The 18,624-nt window shown below is 44.5% G+C and overlaps 1 protein-coding gene across 12 annotated transcripts in view; it reads left to right on the forward strand.

The window, feature by feature from the left end:
• Positions 1 to 18,575, forward strand: part of LOC5521283 (kinesin-like protein KIF26B) — a 49,919-nt gene extending 31,344 nt beyond the window's left edge. For 11 of the 12 annotated variants that reach the window (XM_032366408.2, XM_032366399.2, XM_032366404.2 and 8 more), the window contains 15 exons: positions 765 to 1,093; positions 7,726 to 7,948; positions 8,119 to 8,410; positions 8,614 to 8,719; positions 8,815 to 8,977; positions 9,306 to 9,411; positions 9,642 to 9,734; positions 9,917 to 10,073; positions 10,390 to 10,552; positions 12,586 to 15,983; positions 16,323 to 16,492; positions 16,957 to 17,079; positions 17,235 to 17,398; positions 17,545 to 17,665; positions 18,063 to 18,575. In XM_032366408.2, coding sequence (XP_032222299.2) covers positions 765 to 1,093; positions 7,726 to 7,948; positions 8,119 to 8,410; positions 8,614 to 8,719; positions 8,815 to 8,977; positions 9,306 to 9,411; positions 9,642 to 9,734; positions 9,917 to 10,073; positions 10,390 to 10,552; positions 12,586 to 15,983; positions 16,323 to 16,492; positions 16,957 to 17,079; positions 17,235 to 17,398; positions 17,545 to 17,665; positions 18,063 to 18,214 — 5,760 coding nt within the window. In that variant the 3' untranslated portion in view covers positions 18,215 to 18,575. The remainder of the gene's footprint in view (positions 1 to 764; positions 1,094 to 7,725; positions 7,949 to 8,118; positions 8,411 to 8,613; positions 8,720 to 8,814; positions 8,978 to 9,305; positions 9,412 to 9,641; positions 9,735 to 9,916; positions 10,074 to 10,389; positions 10,553 to 12,585; positions 15,984 to 16,322; positions 16,493 to 16,956; positions 17,080 to 17,234; positions 17,399 to 17,544; positions 17,666 to 18,062) is intronic. The other variant, XM_032366400.2, reaches the window with a different exon arrangement.
• Positions 18,576 to 18,624: the final 49 nt, after the last annotated feature.

Here is an 18,624-nt window from a genome sequence, read left to right on the forward strand (position 1 = left end):
TTCCTTAAGAAATTCAATCAAGATGATCGGTTTTGTGTTCGTATCGACCTATTCCCCTTTGTCCATAAGATAAAGTCTATATTTTTTTCCCCAATAGACAGCCCTTTCAGCTCGCCGCTTATTGATATTTTTGTTTCACTCTAAGGTTATGAACTCTAAATGTTTGCTTTCCGATCAGATTGTGAAATCTATCCCCCTATAAAAACACAGTTAGCGTCAAGAACAATTAGAAGGTTGAGAGTGAGGTGACAGACAACCAAAAGTATCACTTACAATTCCTGTACTGGGTCTTGCTCTTACGACTTACATGAACCAAAAACGTTACTTTATACAATTCCTATGCCCTCTTGCACTAACGACAGCCAAAAGTGTCAGTATATCGATAGTGTCTATTTTATTTGGACTTCTTTTGCACTTCATTATCATTGCGATCGTCCAAATATGACTTTTTGTTTTTGTACCTTTGGTTTGCTGATTTGGAAACTCGAAAAGCAATGTATTGTGGGAGGAAGATTGACCACAGGTAGCCCAGGCCTACGGGCTTTTTCAAATTAGTGCGTGCTGTTTTAAACTGATTATTGTGGAAATTTGGAAATGGGGGTAAATAGATTGTTGAATAGAATTCAGTAAAACCTTTTTTTACGTTTCGGATACCTGTGATAAAGTCTTTAATTACGCATCGCAAGATGTCATTATTTTTTGTCTCACCAGTCCTCGCGCGGCCGACCATCACAATTGCTTACGTATATCATCCTTATTTACAGGGTTCACTGTCGACAAGAATCTTCGGACAAATACACCTCCCCGATACCCACCTCAAATCCTGGCAAAACGAGCACTGCTTGGTCTGCTCCACCCACCTGAACCAGCTCAAGTGGGAGGCGATTTCCATGGTGCACACGCTGGAAGAGTCGCAATTCCTCGCTTATTATAACATCCCGGGGTACGTCGTAGGGCCAAACACGGACCAGCTTCTGAGGCGGATTGAAAAGGACAAGCAGCGTCACCCTGGAAACGCGACCACTGAGCATGGTGATCGTGGGCTCTTGTACGCGAGGCCCGAGGATGGCAACTCTACCTCGTTCTTTCACAGGTGAGCGGTCATGATCGTGAGGCGGTCATAATGTGCGTGTGGCTACTTGGTCACCTTACATGAGTCGTGAGGCGGTCATGGTGTGCGTCTGGCTACTTGGTCACCTAACATGAGTCGTGAGGCGGTCATGATGTGTGTGTGGCTACTTGGTCACCTTACACGAGTCGTGAGGCGGTCATGGTGTGCGTTTGGCTACTTGGTCACTTTACACGAGTCGTGAGGCGGTCATGGTGTGTGTGTGGCTACTTGGTCACCTTACACGAGTCATGAGAAGGCCATGGTGTGCGTGTAGCTACTTGGTCACCTTATGCTGTGTTTACACTTGAACGTCCAACCTAGGTTAGATTTGAAGTGTGTGTGTGAACACGCTCGAAATAGCCACTTATGTGCCGGCGATTACAAAGGATCTGAAACCTAGGTTCGGTTGAGCTCAACCATTCCAGGATGCATGGTTGAGCGTACCCAACCGAGGTTACAGGCAAATCTGTTGACAGTTCTTGTCAGCTATCGCTTTCCGATGTCAGTCATTTTTCAAATAGTGTTTACTCAATAGTCATGAGATTACCACATGTTTTCTAGATCTCCGCATTTTGCTGGACATTTTACACAATACTTTACAATAAACTTGTTTTCAAGTCAAGGGACTGCGAATCCCTGACGTACTAGCACAAAAAAACTCAACGAAAACGACAAACATAAGAGAAAACATCAGGCAAGGTGGTCCCTAAAAGATCATCTTGAATTATCGTGAATCTTGTATGCAGGAGCCACCACAGAATAACAAGAACGGCCAGGAAAATCACAATAATCGCAGCAGCAATTTGACCTCAGAATTCAAATCGATAACACCGGCGCTGTTCCAGCTGAATGATCAACCGAGGTTAAGTTTTCAAGTGTAAACGCATTTCTACTAACCGGGGTTCAGTTAACCACAAACTGAACCTAGGTTGACCCTCAAGTGTAAACACAGCATTACACGAGTCGTGAGGCGGTCATGGTGTGCGTGTGGCTACTTGGTCACCTTAAACGAGTCATGAGAAGGCCATGGTGTGCGTGTACCTACTTGGTCACTTTACATGAGTCGTGAGGCGGTCATGATGTGTGTTTGGCTACTTGGTCACCTTAAACGAGTGTGAGACGGTCATGGTGTGCGTGTGGCTACTTGGTCACCTTACACGAGTCGTGAGGCGGTCATGGTGTGAGGCTGTCATGATGTGTGTGGCTACTTGGTCACCTTACACGAGTCGTGAGGCGGTCATGGTGTGCGTGTGGCTACTTGGTCACCTTACACGAGTCGTGAGGCGGTCATGGTGTGCGTGTGGCTACTTGGTCACCTTACATGAGTCGTGAGGCGGTCATGGTGTGCGTGTGGCTACTTGGTCACTTTACACGAGTCGTGAGGCGGTCATGGTGTGCGTGTGGCTACTTGGTCACTTTATACGAGTCGTGAGGCGGTCATGGTGTGCGTTTGGCTACTTTGTCACTTTACACGAGTCGTGAGGCGGTCATGGTGTGCGTTTGGCTACTTTGTCACTTTACACGAGTCGTGAGGCGGTCATGGTGTGCGTTTGGCTACTTGGTCACCTTACACGAGTCATGAGAAGGCCATGGTGTGCGTGTACCTACTTGGTCACTTTACATGAGTCGTGTGAAGGCCATGGTGTACGTGTACCTACTTGGTCACCTTACACGAGTCGTGAGGCGGTCATGTTGTGAGGCGGTCATGGTGTGCGTGTGGCTACTTGGTCTCCTTACATGAGTCGTGAGGCGGTCATGGTGTGCGTTTGGCTACTTGGTCACCTTACACGAGTCGTGAGGCGGTCATGGTGTGAGGCGGTCATGATGTGTGTGTGGCTACTTGGTCACCTTACACGCGTCGTGAGAAGGCCATGGTGTGCTGTGCACAAATAAAATCGTAGAATATCGGCATGCCTTTGTCTTAAGCACCGTGCAGATGAATGCGGTGGATAGTTTAGTTCGTCACTCACATTATGCAGAGTTTTTCTTACTTTATCAGGGAAAACTAAATCGATTTTATTCTTCTTAGTACACCTTTTGCTGTTCATTACCAGGAAATCTACATTCATTTGCGGCAATTTACGATAAATAACGCGAATATACATTAATTTTCGTCATAAAAGGCTCATTTGCGTGAACACAAATTTCATTAGCGATATTTACATCGCCAGTAACATTCAATCGCAAAGATCGATCAAAGTCATTCGCGCCTTTCGTCATTAAAAAGCGAAAAATGTACTTTAATCTGCGTGTTTATTCGATCATTAACAAAAATCTATAGACAAATTGCGAATTGACAGTCATATGAATTTAACTTATATCTATTAGTGTTTATTGACATCTTTAACAAAAAGAGTGAATTCAATTGAATTTATAGACAACCATTAATACGGACATGACATAAATTAGTGCGATTATACAAACATTTAGACGTTCTTTGCATTCATTAACCAAAAATCTTTTTTCAATAAAACAATAGATAATTTGAGTGTTTTTTTTTTTACCAAACTAGATATTTTATAAGCTTTCGCATTCTGACAAAAGGTTATGCAACCCTTTCCAAACAAATAACGGCATAAATGTAGACAACATTGTACATTTTTTTTTCTGTTCGGCAATACTGTACAGTCCGTGCCATTGTTCAGTACCGTTGCAATGCCTCCAAGAAATAGAATCCCCTTTGAGCACCGCGAGCGAATTATACGGTCATTCGAAGATGAAGAGGAAGATTATCTCCTGGTGGCGGACACATTGGGGGTCAACCCTTCCACAGCCCGTGGTATCGTTGCTAGATACATACGAGAAGGGAGAATTGAAGAAAGACCACGAGGTGGAAGAAATAACGTAAGAGTAGATGACGAGATGAGAGACTGCCTAAACGATATCATCAACGACAACTGCCTTCTTACTCTCAGCCGTATCAACCAAGAACTAAGAAGGCGACTGCCCTTGAAACCAAGGATTCACGACCGCACGGTAGCGAGAACGCGAGATGGAATGTTGTTCCGTGTAAAGCTGACAAGGCCCCTACCAGCGGAAAGGAACAGACCTGACGTTCTACAGAAGAGAGTAGACTACGGCAACTGGTTAATCAACCGTGGTGTCGTGCATCATTCGGTCTTTGTAGATGAATGCGGCTACAAGGGCGAGACAAGGAGAGCGAGCCTATAGACAGGTCTGCGGGCAGCGTAGGAGGAACATTACCGTAACAATGGCAATATCACCAATCAGTGGTCTTGTATTTCACTCGGCAATTATTGGTGGCATGAACGCACAGCGGTTCAGCGACTTTCTTACGCAGGCTAGACTTAACCCCGACCCGGACGAGATGGTGATATTTATTTACGATGGAGCGCCACCAAATCGCAACCCTGCCGTACCCGGGCCCAAAACAGAGCTGAAAATGCTACCACCCTACAGCCCCTTTTTGAACATTGTGGAGCAGGCAATAAGCTCTCTTAAAGCGGCTATAAAAGCTGACATCCCAAGGCCAGAAGTACAAGCCCGGATGGGAGATAGGGGTGCGGCTAGAGACCAAGAAGGCCTTGCATTGGGAGTTTTCCGTACGCGTTTGCTTTTGCAAGCGTTGCAGCGCAATATTGGTACTATAACCCCTGCTAAATGCGCTCAGTGGTACCGATTCATGCAAACAGATTTACTACGATGTCTGAATGGTGAATTGATCGAGGGCTAATGCAAAGTGCAGCGAAATGCTCTATGTAGAACTTTAACATGACTCACCGTTATTGAAAATAGATTTTTCTTTATTGAATGTAAAGAACGCGCAAATGCTTGTATAAATCCAGTAATGTATATCATATTCGCGTGAATGACTGTCTATAAATGCTATTGAATTTCACTCTTTGTTATAAAGATGTTAATAAATATGTGTTGCACGCAGTTAACTGTCAATTCGCCTAATTGTTTATCTTTTTTTTGTTAACTGTCGAATGAAAACGCAGATGAAAGTATATTATTCGCCTTTGAATGACGAAAGGCGCGAATGACTGTCGATTTTTGCGATTGAATGTTACTGGCGATTTAAATATCGCTAATGAAATTTGTGTTCACGCAAATGAGTGCTTTATGACGAAAATGAATGTATATTCGCGTTATTGATCGTATATTGCCGCAAATGAATGTAGATTTCCTGGTAATGAACAGCAAAAGGTGTAATACCCGCTACCCAACGAGCTCCCTTTCTGGCGATCACTTGTTCGTTTGCATGTGCATGCATTTTATCCCACCCTCGCTACCGTCATCTGTGTCGTAGACACGTGACAAGTCCAGCTGGTGTTTACGCGTGCAATTTGTTCTAGAATTCACCGGAGCCCAAAACACTACGAAACCTTACCGACCGAGGCCCTGTCTTTGTTAGTAGATTTAATCATTTTTTCGCATGTGAGATGAGCAATTCAAAAGTAATTATCAGTAAACGCAAGCATCCCTCTAAACTGAATACAACGACAGCCTTCCACCTTTTGCTTCTCGGATATAAAATACTTCTTTCTATAAAATATAAAATAAATCCTTCATTTAAGCTGTACAATCTACCACGTGTCTAAAAAGAAAGTAATCTGAAAGAAAGCAAAAGGTGTTGCCGCTTCCGCCATCGTCCTTACATTTCCCGTTTGCAGAGGCCGTACTATCCAATATAGATAAAAAAAATCCTATGGTCTTAGAGTCAGTGTTTGATTTTTTTGGTTTTACGTTACGCATTGTCAAGAGTTTTCACTGGGTTCGGAACGCAACAGGTCGTACATACACACCTGTTAGATGCAAGGGATCAAAAGAAAAAAGAAACGCAGATAGAAATAAGAACAACTAAGATCCCAACAAGACCTTAACAAGACCAGAACAATAACAAACATAGCTCTTAAATAAAGAAAAAGAAAGAAAAATAGGGGCTTGTGGTCTATTCCCCGCAACCACTGTTTGATAAAGCTTGTTGAACATTACATAGATTTATTAGTTTTCGTCGCCATTTGTACATGTTTACAATGTACAAATGTACAAGTCGATTGGTGACCTTGTTTTTACAAACGCAGAAATGGTACACCACCCGTGAAGTGAATATTGGGATGTACGCTGTGCGGGGGGTCAACGTTAAATGGCTGACAAACACTCAAATGGGTTTTCTATTCCCATGGTGGCACGAAAATCAAAGGTTGCAACCCTGCTCACGGGGATACGCGATAAAAATGGATGTGATAATATCTCAAAAATATTCTTAAAAGTTGGATTATAGCAAAACGCTCAAACTCATTCTTTTTTCTAAAAGAAATATCACAGCTGCGGATGTAAAACAAAGCGAAATAATCACATTCAAAATGCCTCAAATGAGAACTTTTATACAAGACATAATTATCAACAACGTGAGATATCAAAAGAAACGATCTATTCACGCAGAACTCTAGCCAGTAATTGCCCATTTTAAGCAGCACAACCCCTTCGTTTAGCGCCGGAAAGGCCTGTTAAATGGGTTGTGAATATAGGACCTCGCGAAAAGTAATATGTTTTCTCTTAATGGGATGCTTGCGGGACAAAAGAATATGTTTATAACCTGTTTAGATATATTAGGATGCGAAAAACACACAAGTTACTAGACATTTAACCACCGTGCGTGCTTTCCCTTGAACAGTCTGTACTTTAACGTACATCTGAAGTGAAGGAGTTTTTGTTTAGCCATAGATGGAACCCCTGGGAGCCCCATGGTAGGAAAAAAGACTCGTGTCTTTGTTTATTTTTCTCTGCGTTTTCATATGCTTTATGTGCATTAAGATGTAGTATTTTTACTACTTCCAGTTCGCATTTCAAGTGGGATGCTGCCGTGTTTTTAGCGTACTATAGGTATGACTAGATACGAGGATAAAACCCTACCTTCCTTCCTTACCTATATTTTTTATTTGTTCAGAAAGGTATCTTAACAACTATATATTTACCACAAACTATTTTCTTTTGTTGGACCAAAAATATCAATCATCAAGAATAGGATTCGATATCATCCTCGAATAGGGGCTTCTATTTATTATATATATATATTTTTTTTTTCATGTTTAAAATAGTCTCATTCAAAAGGTGCAAAAATATATATCTCCCGTTTATTTAATTTCCATACGGTATAACGGTACGGTATATTATTTTAGGAGTTCACCACTAGCACTTTTTACATCGCCTGACCGAGTCTACTCCAGACATATCACTATTTAGTGCCTGTTAAGCTAAGTGCCATTCAAACCCCACTAATACATTCAAAGGTTTTAACGTGCGCTTTCTCTAGGGATATATTGCTCATCAAGTACCATCTAATTGATAGCGTTATTGACAGCTGATTAATTCGCATAGAAACATAATTAGCTGTGTTCGTTTAAAATACGAACGCTCGACAGTCTCAAGAGCTAGCAAGCTCGCGTGAGCATTGCCTGTACAACTAATGCGCGTGCTAAACATGGGATGTTGAATCGCACTTGTATGAGCCTTTTACTCACAGTTTATCTAGCTATAGTATGAGGAGATGAAGATAGCGGTCAAGAGAGAAGGAGAGGGGAAAGGGGAAGGAAGGAGAGGAGACGGAAGGGAAGAGTTTTTAATAATGATTTTCCCCAATTTGATAGGGCGGCACAAAAGTTGAATCTTTCATCTAAAAAGAAAAGCAAGAAACACCATGTCAAAGAGAGTTCGCCCGCAGTACACGACGCCCCCGTACCCTCCCCTCGGCATGCGCAGAAGGAGTCATCGCCCTACCCTTTCCCCACCAAGTTCAAGGAAGTCCTACGTTTGTCACAACCGTCCGCACCACCTGCCCTACTGAAGACAAGTAAACGGACTGATGGCAAGGTCAGTACCGCCGCGCGCGATCTTGTTCGCACTGTAACGACGCGCCTCTTGGAATAGCTGTAATTTTTTGCGCTAGATGAATTTTGTAGTGTGCACTAAAACATGCATGCATTACCCCTATAGGTGAATATTGTAGTGTGCACTAAAACATGCATGCGTTACCCCTATAGGTGAAGGTGATGCTTCGAGTCTGTCCGAGCTTCATAGGCGAGTCGGCCTCTGTCATGAAAGTGGACACGAAACGCAAGCAAGTCACGCTCTACGACCCTAGTACCGTTAGTCACGTGTCCCATTCACGACGAAAGATGGGCGTCGCCGCGCCGAAGATGTTCGCTTTTGATGGGATTTACGAGCCAGATGCGTCGCAGTCCGAAGTGTGTTCGGGATCGCTCGTGGACATCATTCAAACAGTCGTGAATGGTTCGGATGGTTGCCTGTTCACATATGGCCATGCTGGACTAGGTAATATCGGATCGGTGTAATCTGTATAATGTTGTGATTTTTATCGTTTGTATATGAACAAGTGTGGGACAGAAATAGTTTGATCATTCAGACTTCTCTAATGTCCCCCCCCCCCCCCCCCCAATCACAACAGCTCATCCATTGATATTGACTAAAGTATTGCTGGATGGGCCTTTAGCGGTTTACTAAGTTCATATTTTCAGGTAAAACGTTCACGATGATGGGACGAGACGAGAGCGATCAGACGATTGGTGTTTTGCCATGTGCGCTAGCGTGGCTTTTCCGTCTTATCAGCGACCAGAAACAAAAGTTAGTCACCATGTGTTTACACACATGAACTCCCACGTGGTTTTATTCGCGGTTTCATCCGGTGAGTGACTGATTCCATCTCTTTCTCCGCGCAGGACTGGTACTAAGTTCTCGGTCCGAGTGTCTGCGGTTGAGATTGTTGGGAGGTCAGAGAACTGGAGGGACTTGCTCGCTGCGACCACGTCTACTGAGAATGGTACCAATGAGACGGTCAGCCCGAGTGTGTTCCTGAGAGAGGGCAAAAGCGGAGGAATGCAGGTAATCCTTATTGGTGCCATTCAAACATTCAAACAGCGCACGCTGAGAAAACAGCACGTGGGATTGCTTGGCCCAAAATTGCAAGGTGTTCCAGCAAGGTGTCACGCCAGCATTCCCGTTGTTAAAAGAGGAACACTAATTTTTTTTACAAGTTCTATCTTAGACAACACAAAATAGAACTATGTGTGTTATCTGTAGACCGTTTCCCTTGCGACATGAGAAGTCAAACTTTTGTTGGTTGTGTTAAGTTATTCAGTGGATTATAGTAGTTAGTTTTGAGAATGCCAGTCTGAATATATTCTCACACCACGGTCTTCTGCCATTCTAGCTGCTCAATCCCTCCGAGTTGCGCGCATCCTCGGCTGAGAAAGCCGCTTTCTACCTTGACGCAGCATTGGCGGCCCGCACGCGACCTTCTGGCGATAATGGACCAGGTGAGTTCTTCTTTACACGGCAATGCTGTCTCGTGTGATTAAGCTGCCGTCCTTGTTTTGGCTGTTTCTGGAAATTTGTTGTTTTAATGGTAAAAAATTGGTTGTTTCATTTGCTGTCGCTGTATAATTGTTGTTGTATGGTAATGTTGTTTTTCATTGCTAAAAATGCAAACAAAAAATGCAAACGTCGTGTCGCCGTTGTCATCATGTCTCCTTTCATTTTATGGTAGATGGCAGCGCTGAGCGAGACGAGACCAAAAACTCCCATATGTTCTTCACTGTCCACATCTATCGCGTGGAAAAGCACTCCAAAAGCACAGGCGGTAAGGGTTTTATTTTGAATGAGAAATTTTATGGTTGATGTTGTCTCCTGATTTTCTACTGATGCCTATCAATATGATTATGGTGCACTAATTCGCTTCTGCTCATTCGCTTCTAACTTGAATCTTCTGAATCAGAAGTCTGTACGTCTCTTTGATGATCATAATCATTTTCTGCTATTCAGTGCACGGGGGGCGATCTCGATTACATCTCATAGACCTTGCTAGCTGCGAGGGGTACACAGGATCCAAAAAAGATGGCGGAGCTAGCAGCATGTCTATCGCAGGCCTCGGAAACGTCATCATTGCGCTCATCAATGGCGCAAAGCACGTGCCGCACAAGTAAGTATCACGTTACAAGCACGTGCCGCACAAGTAAGTATCACGCTACAAGCACGTGTCGCACAGTAATCACGTGACATGCACTTGCCACACAAGTGAGTATCACGCTACAAGCACGTGCCACTTAGGCAAGTATCACGTTATAAGCACGTTCCGAACTGCTGTAATCACGTGGTCAAGCTCACGCCGTACAGTTATCACGTGGCAAGCATAGACTTTGCTAAGCAGACGATGTACATAGTGTCAAGCATCGAGTGACAAACAGGGAGAGAAAAAATGTCGCCACGATTTCACGATTGTTGTTTGTTGTGTCTAGAAATAGCAAGATCACCCGCATGTTGCAGGAGTCTATCGGCAACACGTCCTGTCGAACCACCATGATCGCACACGTCTCTCCATCACTACCATTCTACGCCGAGACGCTCTCTACCGTACAGCTTGCATCTAGGCTCCACCGACTGAGAAAACGCAAGGGCAAGGTAACATACCCCTAATATACCATTCGTAGATGTATTACAGATTCAGTTTTAAGGAATTTAATTTTATTTATGATTGCTTTATTAAAGATATAGTAAGACAATTTTTTTAAATTTCCAATCTGCCGCTGGCCAGAAAGGTTTCATTATATTGTTATATTCTGTTAACCGTACTATTATATCAATTTCCTTCATCGCTTTGAAACATTTGCTATTTGATTTTTTATCATAAAAAAAAATATTTCGACCACCATCTGTTGCTCACACTCGTTCTTCCGTAAGATAAAACTGCACGCTTCAACTTATTGTTGTACAAACAGTTGTCAGCTTTAGCATTGCCGAATATACCACCCTGAAGCAAACCCCATTGTTTGTTCTAGGTTGTACTTGTTAATTAATCTAGCTCGGTCTCCCAGTAAAACGCTTCAGTAATTGCCATTGTATTTCACGGAACCCTGTGCGCAACAGCGGCCTCGAAGAGTGCTTATGTAGTGCTGTGGTAAAAAACACGCTTCCCCGTACTGAACTCCTGTTTGATCGAGCTACAAAGACACTGCATTGCAAAGGAACAGGTTTGGCATTTTTTTGCGCTTATTCCTTTTGGCTTTTAGACTTTGATTATTTGCTACTTTTTTGCTGAAAATAATCGAAAATCGATCTCTGTATTTAAGCAGAGTGATAAAGACTTAAATTATCTACCTGTGATAAAGACTTAAATAATCTACCTAATAAAGAGTTAAATTATCTATGTCATGAGTGAATGCGCTTTTATCCTAAATGTATTAAAGCTCTGATCTAGTTGTTAATGGTACATGACCAACCAAGATAAGATTTTATCAATTTTGATTTTGATTGATTGAATAGTAACTGATTGATTTACCGTATAATTTGCTTACAAAATTACTGGAACTTGTTTGCACCGCATGATAATAAATATCCATTTAGATTGACGGGGAATAAGTACTACCATGCTAAAACACCAGAAAAAATGCAACTAAATCCAACAAACTGAACTTACAGAAACCTCGCAAATGGACGGTTTTCAAAGCAGGCAGAAGCTACGAAATCGTGCTCTACAAAGGAATTTGTATGTTATGTACATTTTCTAAAAGGAGATGTCTTGACTCTAGTAAACTGTTTTCAATTCCACAGTTATTTTTAACTCTTCTTATTGGACTTTTTCGAGAAAGGTTTTACCATGGGCAGAATTCCTTTCAACTTAACGAGACGAGGGATCCGATTTTAAAATTGGTCTTTTAGATCAGCAGGCAGTCCGTTAGGCATCTTAGGTATTTTCTCCGATAAATGATTTTAGTCTATTATCATTAGGGTTATGTATTTATTTTATCTAAACTTAAATCTATTTTTCATCCATTTGATTATTACTTTTTTTGCTGTTTAGGTATCCTTGTACTGAGTTTCAGATAATTACTTGATACAATAAATAACATACCTTAAAGGATAAACAAGTCGCAGCGATGAAAACATCTAATCAATTCAGGCTTTTAGAAGCAATTTATATTTCCTGGGGCGAAATGATGGCGCTTGTTTCAGAAATGACACGATCACCAATTTGCCCCTTAAAGTAGTAAGTGTTACACACAGAGTTTATAATCATATGCTTGGTCACCTCAAGAAAGTTCGCCCAAAAATTCTTGAAGCAAGTAAGAAAAAAAAACATCTACAAGAAGACATCAGCTAATAATAAGAACCATGTGACTAAGTAGGGAATCTGATTTACCTATTCCAGTCTAAACAGTACTTTGTATAAAGCAAGTATTTCCGATGTTGTTTCCGTTATATAATTTTCATCTTTTAAGCATTTATTTTGACGTACTAGAACAACTTTCTAAAAGCTAGGCTGGTGAAAAGGATTTTGATACATTAAACCCCCCTACCGCTGAAAGTGCGAAGTAAATAAAAATACAATATATAAAAAGTGAATATTGTTTTTTTTCGTCAAGCCAGAATAACCAAGCGCTGACACTGACTGGTATTACGGCCGTATATAAACTCTGTTTATTTTTCTTACTCAGGGCTCGAGTTCCAATTCTTCTGGAGGTGAGAGCTCGTGTGACGAATCACGAATAAGAAAACCCCGTCTCCGCACAGCGGAACCGCGCGTGCGCACCACAGCTATCCCGGCCAGGCTGCGTGAGGACGGCCCAGCGTCAGGCGAGGGGGAGGACCAGAGCAACAGCGAGCAAGAGGAGTACAACTCTAGTACGGGCGAAGAATCTTGCGATACTGTGATTTACGTCGGGCCAGACGGCGAGCTTAGCGACAGAGACCTGACGGACCACGAGGGTCCTCCTCCGGTTGGAAGGTACTCTAAAACAGCGGGTAATACTTCATGGGAGGAGAGTGAGAGTACCAGATCACTGAAAGAGAAATTGGACTCTATAGAAAACCAGCAGGAGGAAGTTGAAGACACCGTGGACAAGGAACAGGAGATTAATTTTGCTGCTGTTATCAAGGAAGTGCAGGTTTTACCGGGTGCTGGCGACGAACCGCCAGTAAGGGAAATTGTGTGTGAGGGAAGAACAGACGGCCTGGAACTCGGTGAATACCTGAATTTAGAGGAAAGTGACTCGACCCCGACGAGCAGAGAAACTGTTGCGGAATGCTTTCGGGGAATTAAAGAATCGATCTCTCAGGACGAAATTGTCGAGAGAATTAAGGACACTTATTGTGAAGAGGAATTCTTGGAAGAAATCCGAGAGCTTGATTCGCTAGTTGAGACTTTAGATCAGAATTGTTCGCCTCCTAGCGAACCTGACTTAGATTATAATTTGGAAAACAGGGAATACTGTAGTCAGGAACTTGACGACTCCGAATTAAGCTACGGGCAAATTTGTGGAGGAACATCCAAAAAGCGGGAACTTTCAGGGAATTCAAGCGAATTTTCAGGAGATTTAACAAAAGATAATCACATTTCCCAAGGTTACCCTGGAATACCTTGTCAAATACAGGAATACAAATCGGACACTAGCAGTAACAAAAAGCGGCAAAGCTTATTCCTGAGTGAGAACGTTTTACTTCTGGGTAAGGGCCAGGAATTAAGCGAGCGGGACTTAAAGGAAACCGCGAAGTACGCATTGAGCAAGGCAGAGATTTTATTAGGTGTTGGGTCAGAAGTGGTGGAAGAAGCCGGATCAAGTAGTGCTCAAGACATGCGCTACCACAAGCCTTCGTCACGTGTCATCCACGTGGAGGCGTTCGTTGATAATATTATCAAGCCTGCGCATGCGTCTAAGTCTAGCAGCTCCGACGCTTCGTCGTCGGACGCGGAGAGCATTGTGTTACCGGAAAAACCACAGTTTTCCTTCATGACATGTGACGCTATCAACGACCCAGCAGACGCGTGTCGCAAGAGAGGCTCGCGGGAACTCCTCGAGATGGACCACCGCGCCTCGTTGCCATGCTGTAACATCACCGCCCAGCTCGTGGAGGCGTGTCAGCCAAACGGGATGTACACGCGGGACAATCGTCGAGATCCCGCAGACGAGCAGCACAGCCCGGACGAGTTCTACTTTGACGACACAGAGCTGTCTTGGAGCGAGAAGGACGAGGACGTGGGCACGATCACCGTGTATTACGAGGATGACAGGGGCCAAGGGGTAGAGATCCAACATTCGCAGTCAACAGAGTCCTTCCCTGACTTGGACAAGCAGCTTTCACTCGTAGAGCCAGTCCAAGACGGCACCGAGCCAGAGCTAGAGTTAAGGGCAGGGTCCAATGATAGTCTTGACTCCGACCCAGAACTACCACCCCGCTCCCCCGCCATGGACACGCCCATGCAAATGTTCTACCATCTGGTCCCCTCGCCACAGTCCTCGTCCACTGAGGAAGATTGCGATGACGGAATGACGTCAAAGAGTAAAACCGTGAAATCCCTATCGCCAATCCCAGAATGCCCATCTAGGGAGTCAAGTCTGAACAGGTCGACTGAAAGCATCAACATCCACGAGAAGCGAAATCGTGATAGCTTTATTTACGTGGAGGTTCGAGATAACCCGGACCGCAACACGCCCGTGCACGAGAAAGATCGCGACTTCATCTCGCCCCCCGCTAAGTACTTCAGGACTGTGGATGACGTAGGGTCGCAAACCGAGCCGAGTGAAGTGAGGACAATGTCTCCCGATAAACACGAGCTTCGCTCCCTTCTTCAAAGGTTCGTAGCAGAGCAACTCAAGGAGTGCCAGGTAGATGGACCGCCCATCAACAAGACAAGACCGACGGCCTCCATCGCTCTCGATCACTCCACCTCCATGCCCACAAAATCAACTCCTACCTCCATGCCCAGAAAAACGCCCAATACCTTTATACCATCAACACCACAGGTGGGTCCTACCCCACCCAGGCGCGGGAATAGACGATGTAAGGTGATCTCGCCTAGTGACTCCCCTGGTCAGGATATTCTACTGCCGCCACTGATGCCTCAGAGGCGCGCCATCCCGGAGACAGCTCGGGTGATCCGCGCACCGCGTCTTAACTCTCGGACGGACCGGAGCTGCAGAAGTGACATCGTGTGCTACAGCCGCAGCGCCGCGCAAAGGGAAGAGTACCGCGATGATTCTAGTGAGAGCTCCGCCAAGACAGAGCCGTGGTCACCGCATACCGCCAGGTACATGCTCCCGCCCCCTCTCCCAAGACCTACAACTAGTGTTACCTTCCTTGGTTGCGAGGATGCCACCAAGAGCGGCACCACGGTCAGACCAGTCGAATCAGAAGCTGATACTAAACCGGGACCAGTAGGGAAGTCGGACAAGCCTAGGAATAGAAACGACACCGGGTATCAAAGTGAACCAGAAATTGCTCTTAAAAGAGCGTCTCGCCGGGCCAGGAAGCAGAATGAACTTGAAGAGAAAGGATATGCAAGCGAAAGTGACGGAAAGCGCTCATCCCGTGACCGCTGCCCTAGTGCATCGAATACCGTTCGGCTTACTTACGTAGGCTCTGAGGTCTCGGACAGTGAGGCGGACATTTCTGACCGGAAATTGCGCCTTCACCAAAGTGAGCCTCAAATGGATCGCTATGGCAACTTAAAGCGTCCCACCCTGAGCCGTGAGAGGATCAGTCCCAGTACTCCCTACGCGCCTCAAGTAGAATTCCGCGACCGACAAAAGCAGCGCTCGCAAGCCAAGCTCATCTACAGGCTGTCAGGTGCTGACTTCCTGGAGGCGATGTCGTCGGCGATGGAGACCACCACCACGTCCACACCTACCGGCAGCAAGGTGTGCGTGCCGAGTGAGGCCCTGCGACAGGCCTCCCTGAGCACCCTGAAGAGCGGCATAAGCAGCACGAGCACCGTGTGGATCATGAGTGAGCCCGCAATCTCATGCGGGGAGACGACAGCGGATGAGCGCTCGGTACCAGGCACCCCGGCGTGCGTGCCGCGCGGCAAGTCCATCAGTAAACTCAGGCTGTTCAGGTATGATGCCGCTGAACGGGTTTTTGATGAAGGGGAGGGTAGACAAAAGCCGGGATCAGCTGATCCCGGGGTGTATGGATGCATCATGTTTACTAGAAGCCCTTGCTTCTACAACCCGTCGAGTCTTTTTTTTTTGTCTTCGCGAAATAGCTGCTCCTTTATATATATAAATAGATATGTGGATTTATAAAGGTATTCGTTAGTAGTGCAGTCTTTGTGTCCGTAAGTAAAAGGTTTACTGTATACAAGGCGAACGGGGTGGAAAAACAAGCAAAGAAGACTAGATTTTGTTTAAAGTTGAGGTTTGTCACGCTAAGATGTATTTTCTCGGTTCGACAGTCGTGACCGGGGGAGTTGCAATAGCGTCCATGCTAGCCGTGACCGGGGGAGCTGCCTTAGCGTGCGTGACCGAAATAGCTATAGCAGTGGTCACGCAAGTGACAGTAGCTTCTCCGAAAGCCCGGGCCCACGACAGAGCCGCAACCGCTCGTTGAAGAGATCAAAATCAGGTAATTATAAACCACATGGCCTATTTTTATTATTACTTTCATGTGTGGCAATAGGTACAACTGGGTATTGTATTGGTTATTGTGAGTAACAACTCGCATTATTCCAAATCAGAAACATCTCGTTTGGCGTCGCCATTTGGCCTGTGGTGGGGTTCCCTATTTTGTTAGTAACGTGGAAGACATTGTTAAACCTTTTTGTTTTCTTTTTAACTTGAGTTGTTATTTGAGTGTCCTCGCGAATGTGTTATGCAGTTTTAGAGAAGTATTATACCAATTCCATCAACTGGAACTTGAAAATTTGTCAAAACATTATTGTTTGTACAAAAAAAGCAGTTATTTTTTTTAAATAAAACTTCCCTTTCGCTTAGTGGAACAAAAATATTGTCGGTTTGCCTTCCTGTAGTTCAATCGCGCCAAATCGCGTTCTATTCTTACATCATTAACAAGTTCTCCTTGATTGCCAGCAGCCTCAACACGATCCGAAACAGCCAGCAGCAGCGGCTACGAGAGCATGCGCGGCAACGACACCAGTCACTTGTCTAGCGATAGCTGTAGCGAGAGGGAGACCGTGAGGGAGAAAAGAAGAGGTAAGACTGGGAACAAGGAACAGGATCCCCCATTATACAACAGCTCAGCACAATGCGACCTACAAATGCTAACAAATGATTGCCTTTATTTGCTGTTAAAGTCGCATAATATACCTGATCTGTGTAAATGGAATGGTTTTCATACTTGTTCGCAGGATTCAGGCGCAAGCGCAGTAACTCCGCCCCACCGACCAATCGAAGGTCTCGATCCAAGTCCCCGCGCCGCTGGTTCAGCCGAAAGTCCTTGGACGACCAAGTGGAGATCAAGGTTTATCACGTGGACGACATCGAAAAACTCCAGCGCTTCATGCAGGCAGAGGTAGAACATTCTAGAACTCTTTACTGATATTGACCTTGATAGTGACCAGGAGCGTCACTTGATGCATGCTATTAAAGCACGGCTATCGTTACAAGCTTGTTGAATGCGTTACATGTGTTGAATGCATTACATTTGTTGCGTTACAGGCCAACGAGGAGCGGTACCAGCAGCTCCACGGCCTACGACAGCAGCAGGGTGCACTGAAGGAAGAGTTGCGTCGCTCAAAGCAACGATTGATTGAAGACGACAAGAGGTGGAGTTATGGACGTGAGTATGACCATACCGCAAGGCGCTCTCTCACAGCGGCCTCCTATTACATTCGAGAGGGAATTCGCAATAATCACAGTTCTTACAGGAACATACGTACATCAGCAAAAACAACAACCGTCAAACAGTTTGAAACACTTTTGACGGGAAAACATTTTAGGCAGGAAACCTATTAGTGGCGGAAAACCTTTTTCAGGCGGGAAACCTGTTAGTGGCGGGAAACTTTTTTTAACCTATTTGTGGTGGGAAACTTTTTGGGCGGGAAACTTCTTAAGGCGGGAAACCTATTGGTGGCGAGGAAAACATTCTTACACTCGAGTGATATTTTTATTCACAAGAGAAACTATACTATTACACTTAGAGCTACTGGTCAACATTATTTCTGTGTTTTTCTCAGTCCGCGCCGAGCAAATGTTCCCGTCTGATGACCCTCGTCTTCCCCAAGCCCTACAAATGGAAAACACGGTCCTGGAAAAACGCATTAAAGCTTGCAAGTCAAGCCTCATGATGGTGACCTCCTTTGACCTGCCCATGTCCACCGAAGTGTGACTTACTTGTCACGAAATCTACTCATGATTGTGACCCCCTTTGACCTGGCCTTGTCCACCGAAGTCTGACGCGTGACTTACTTGTCACGAACATTGTAGTGTTCGTAGCAAAACCCAGTTGTCTTCGCGGGCTCAAAGATTTCTTGAGACTACAAGAATGCACAATATTCGCACGGTATTCGCACATTCACACGAGCGATTACTTAACGAGAATCAGCCGACTATCCAACGAATACCACTCGTGGGCTTATCGCCATAAAAGGGTTCTCTCTAGCTGCACTTGAAGATCGTAATTGTTATATTTTTAATAATACCAATTATACATAGGTATTTATTTTGTATAATAAAAATCATTCGGACAATTTTGAGGACTTAAATTTTACATTCAATTCAGCTTGTTCTTATTTTTAT

The sequence above is a fragment of the Nematostella vectensis genome, chromosome 2, assembly GCF_932526225.1.
Source record: "Nematostella vectensis chromosome 2, jaNemVect1.1, whole genome shotgun sequence".
NCBI lineage: Eukaryota > Metazoa > Cnidaria > Anthozoa > Actiniaria > Edwardsiidae > Nematostella > Nematostella vectensis.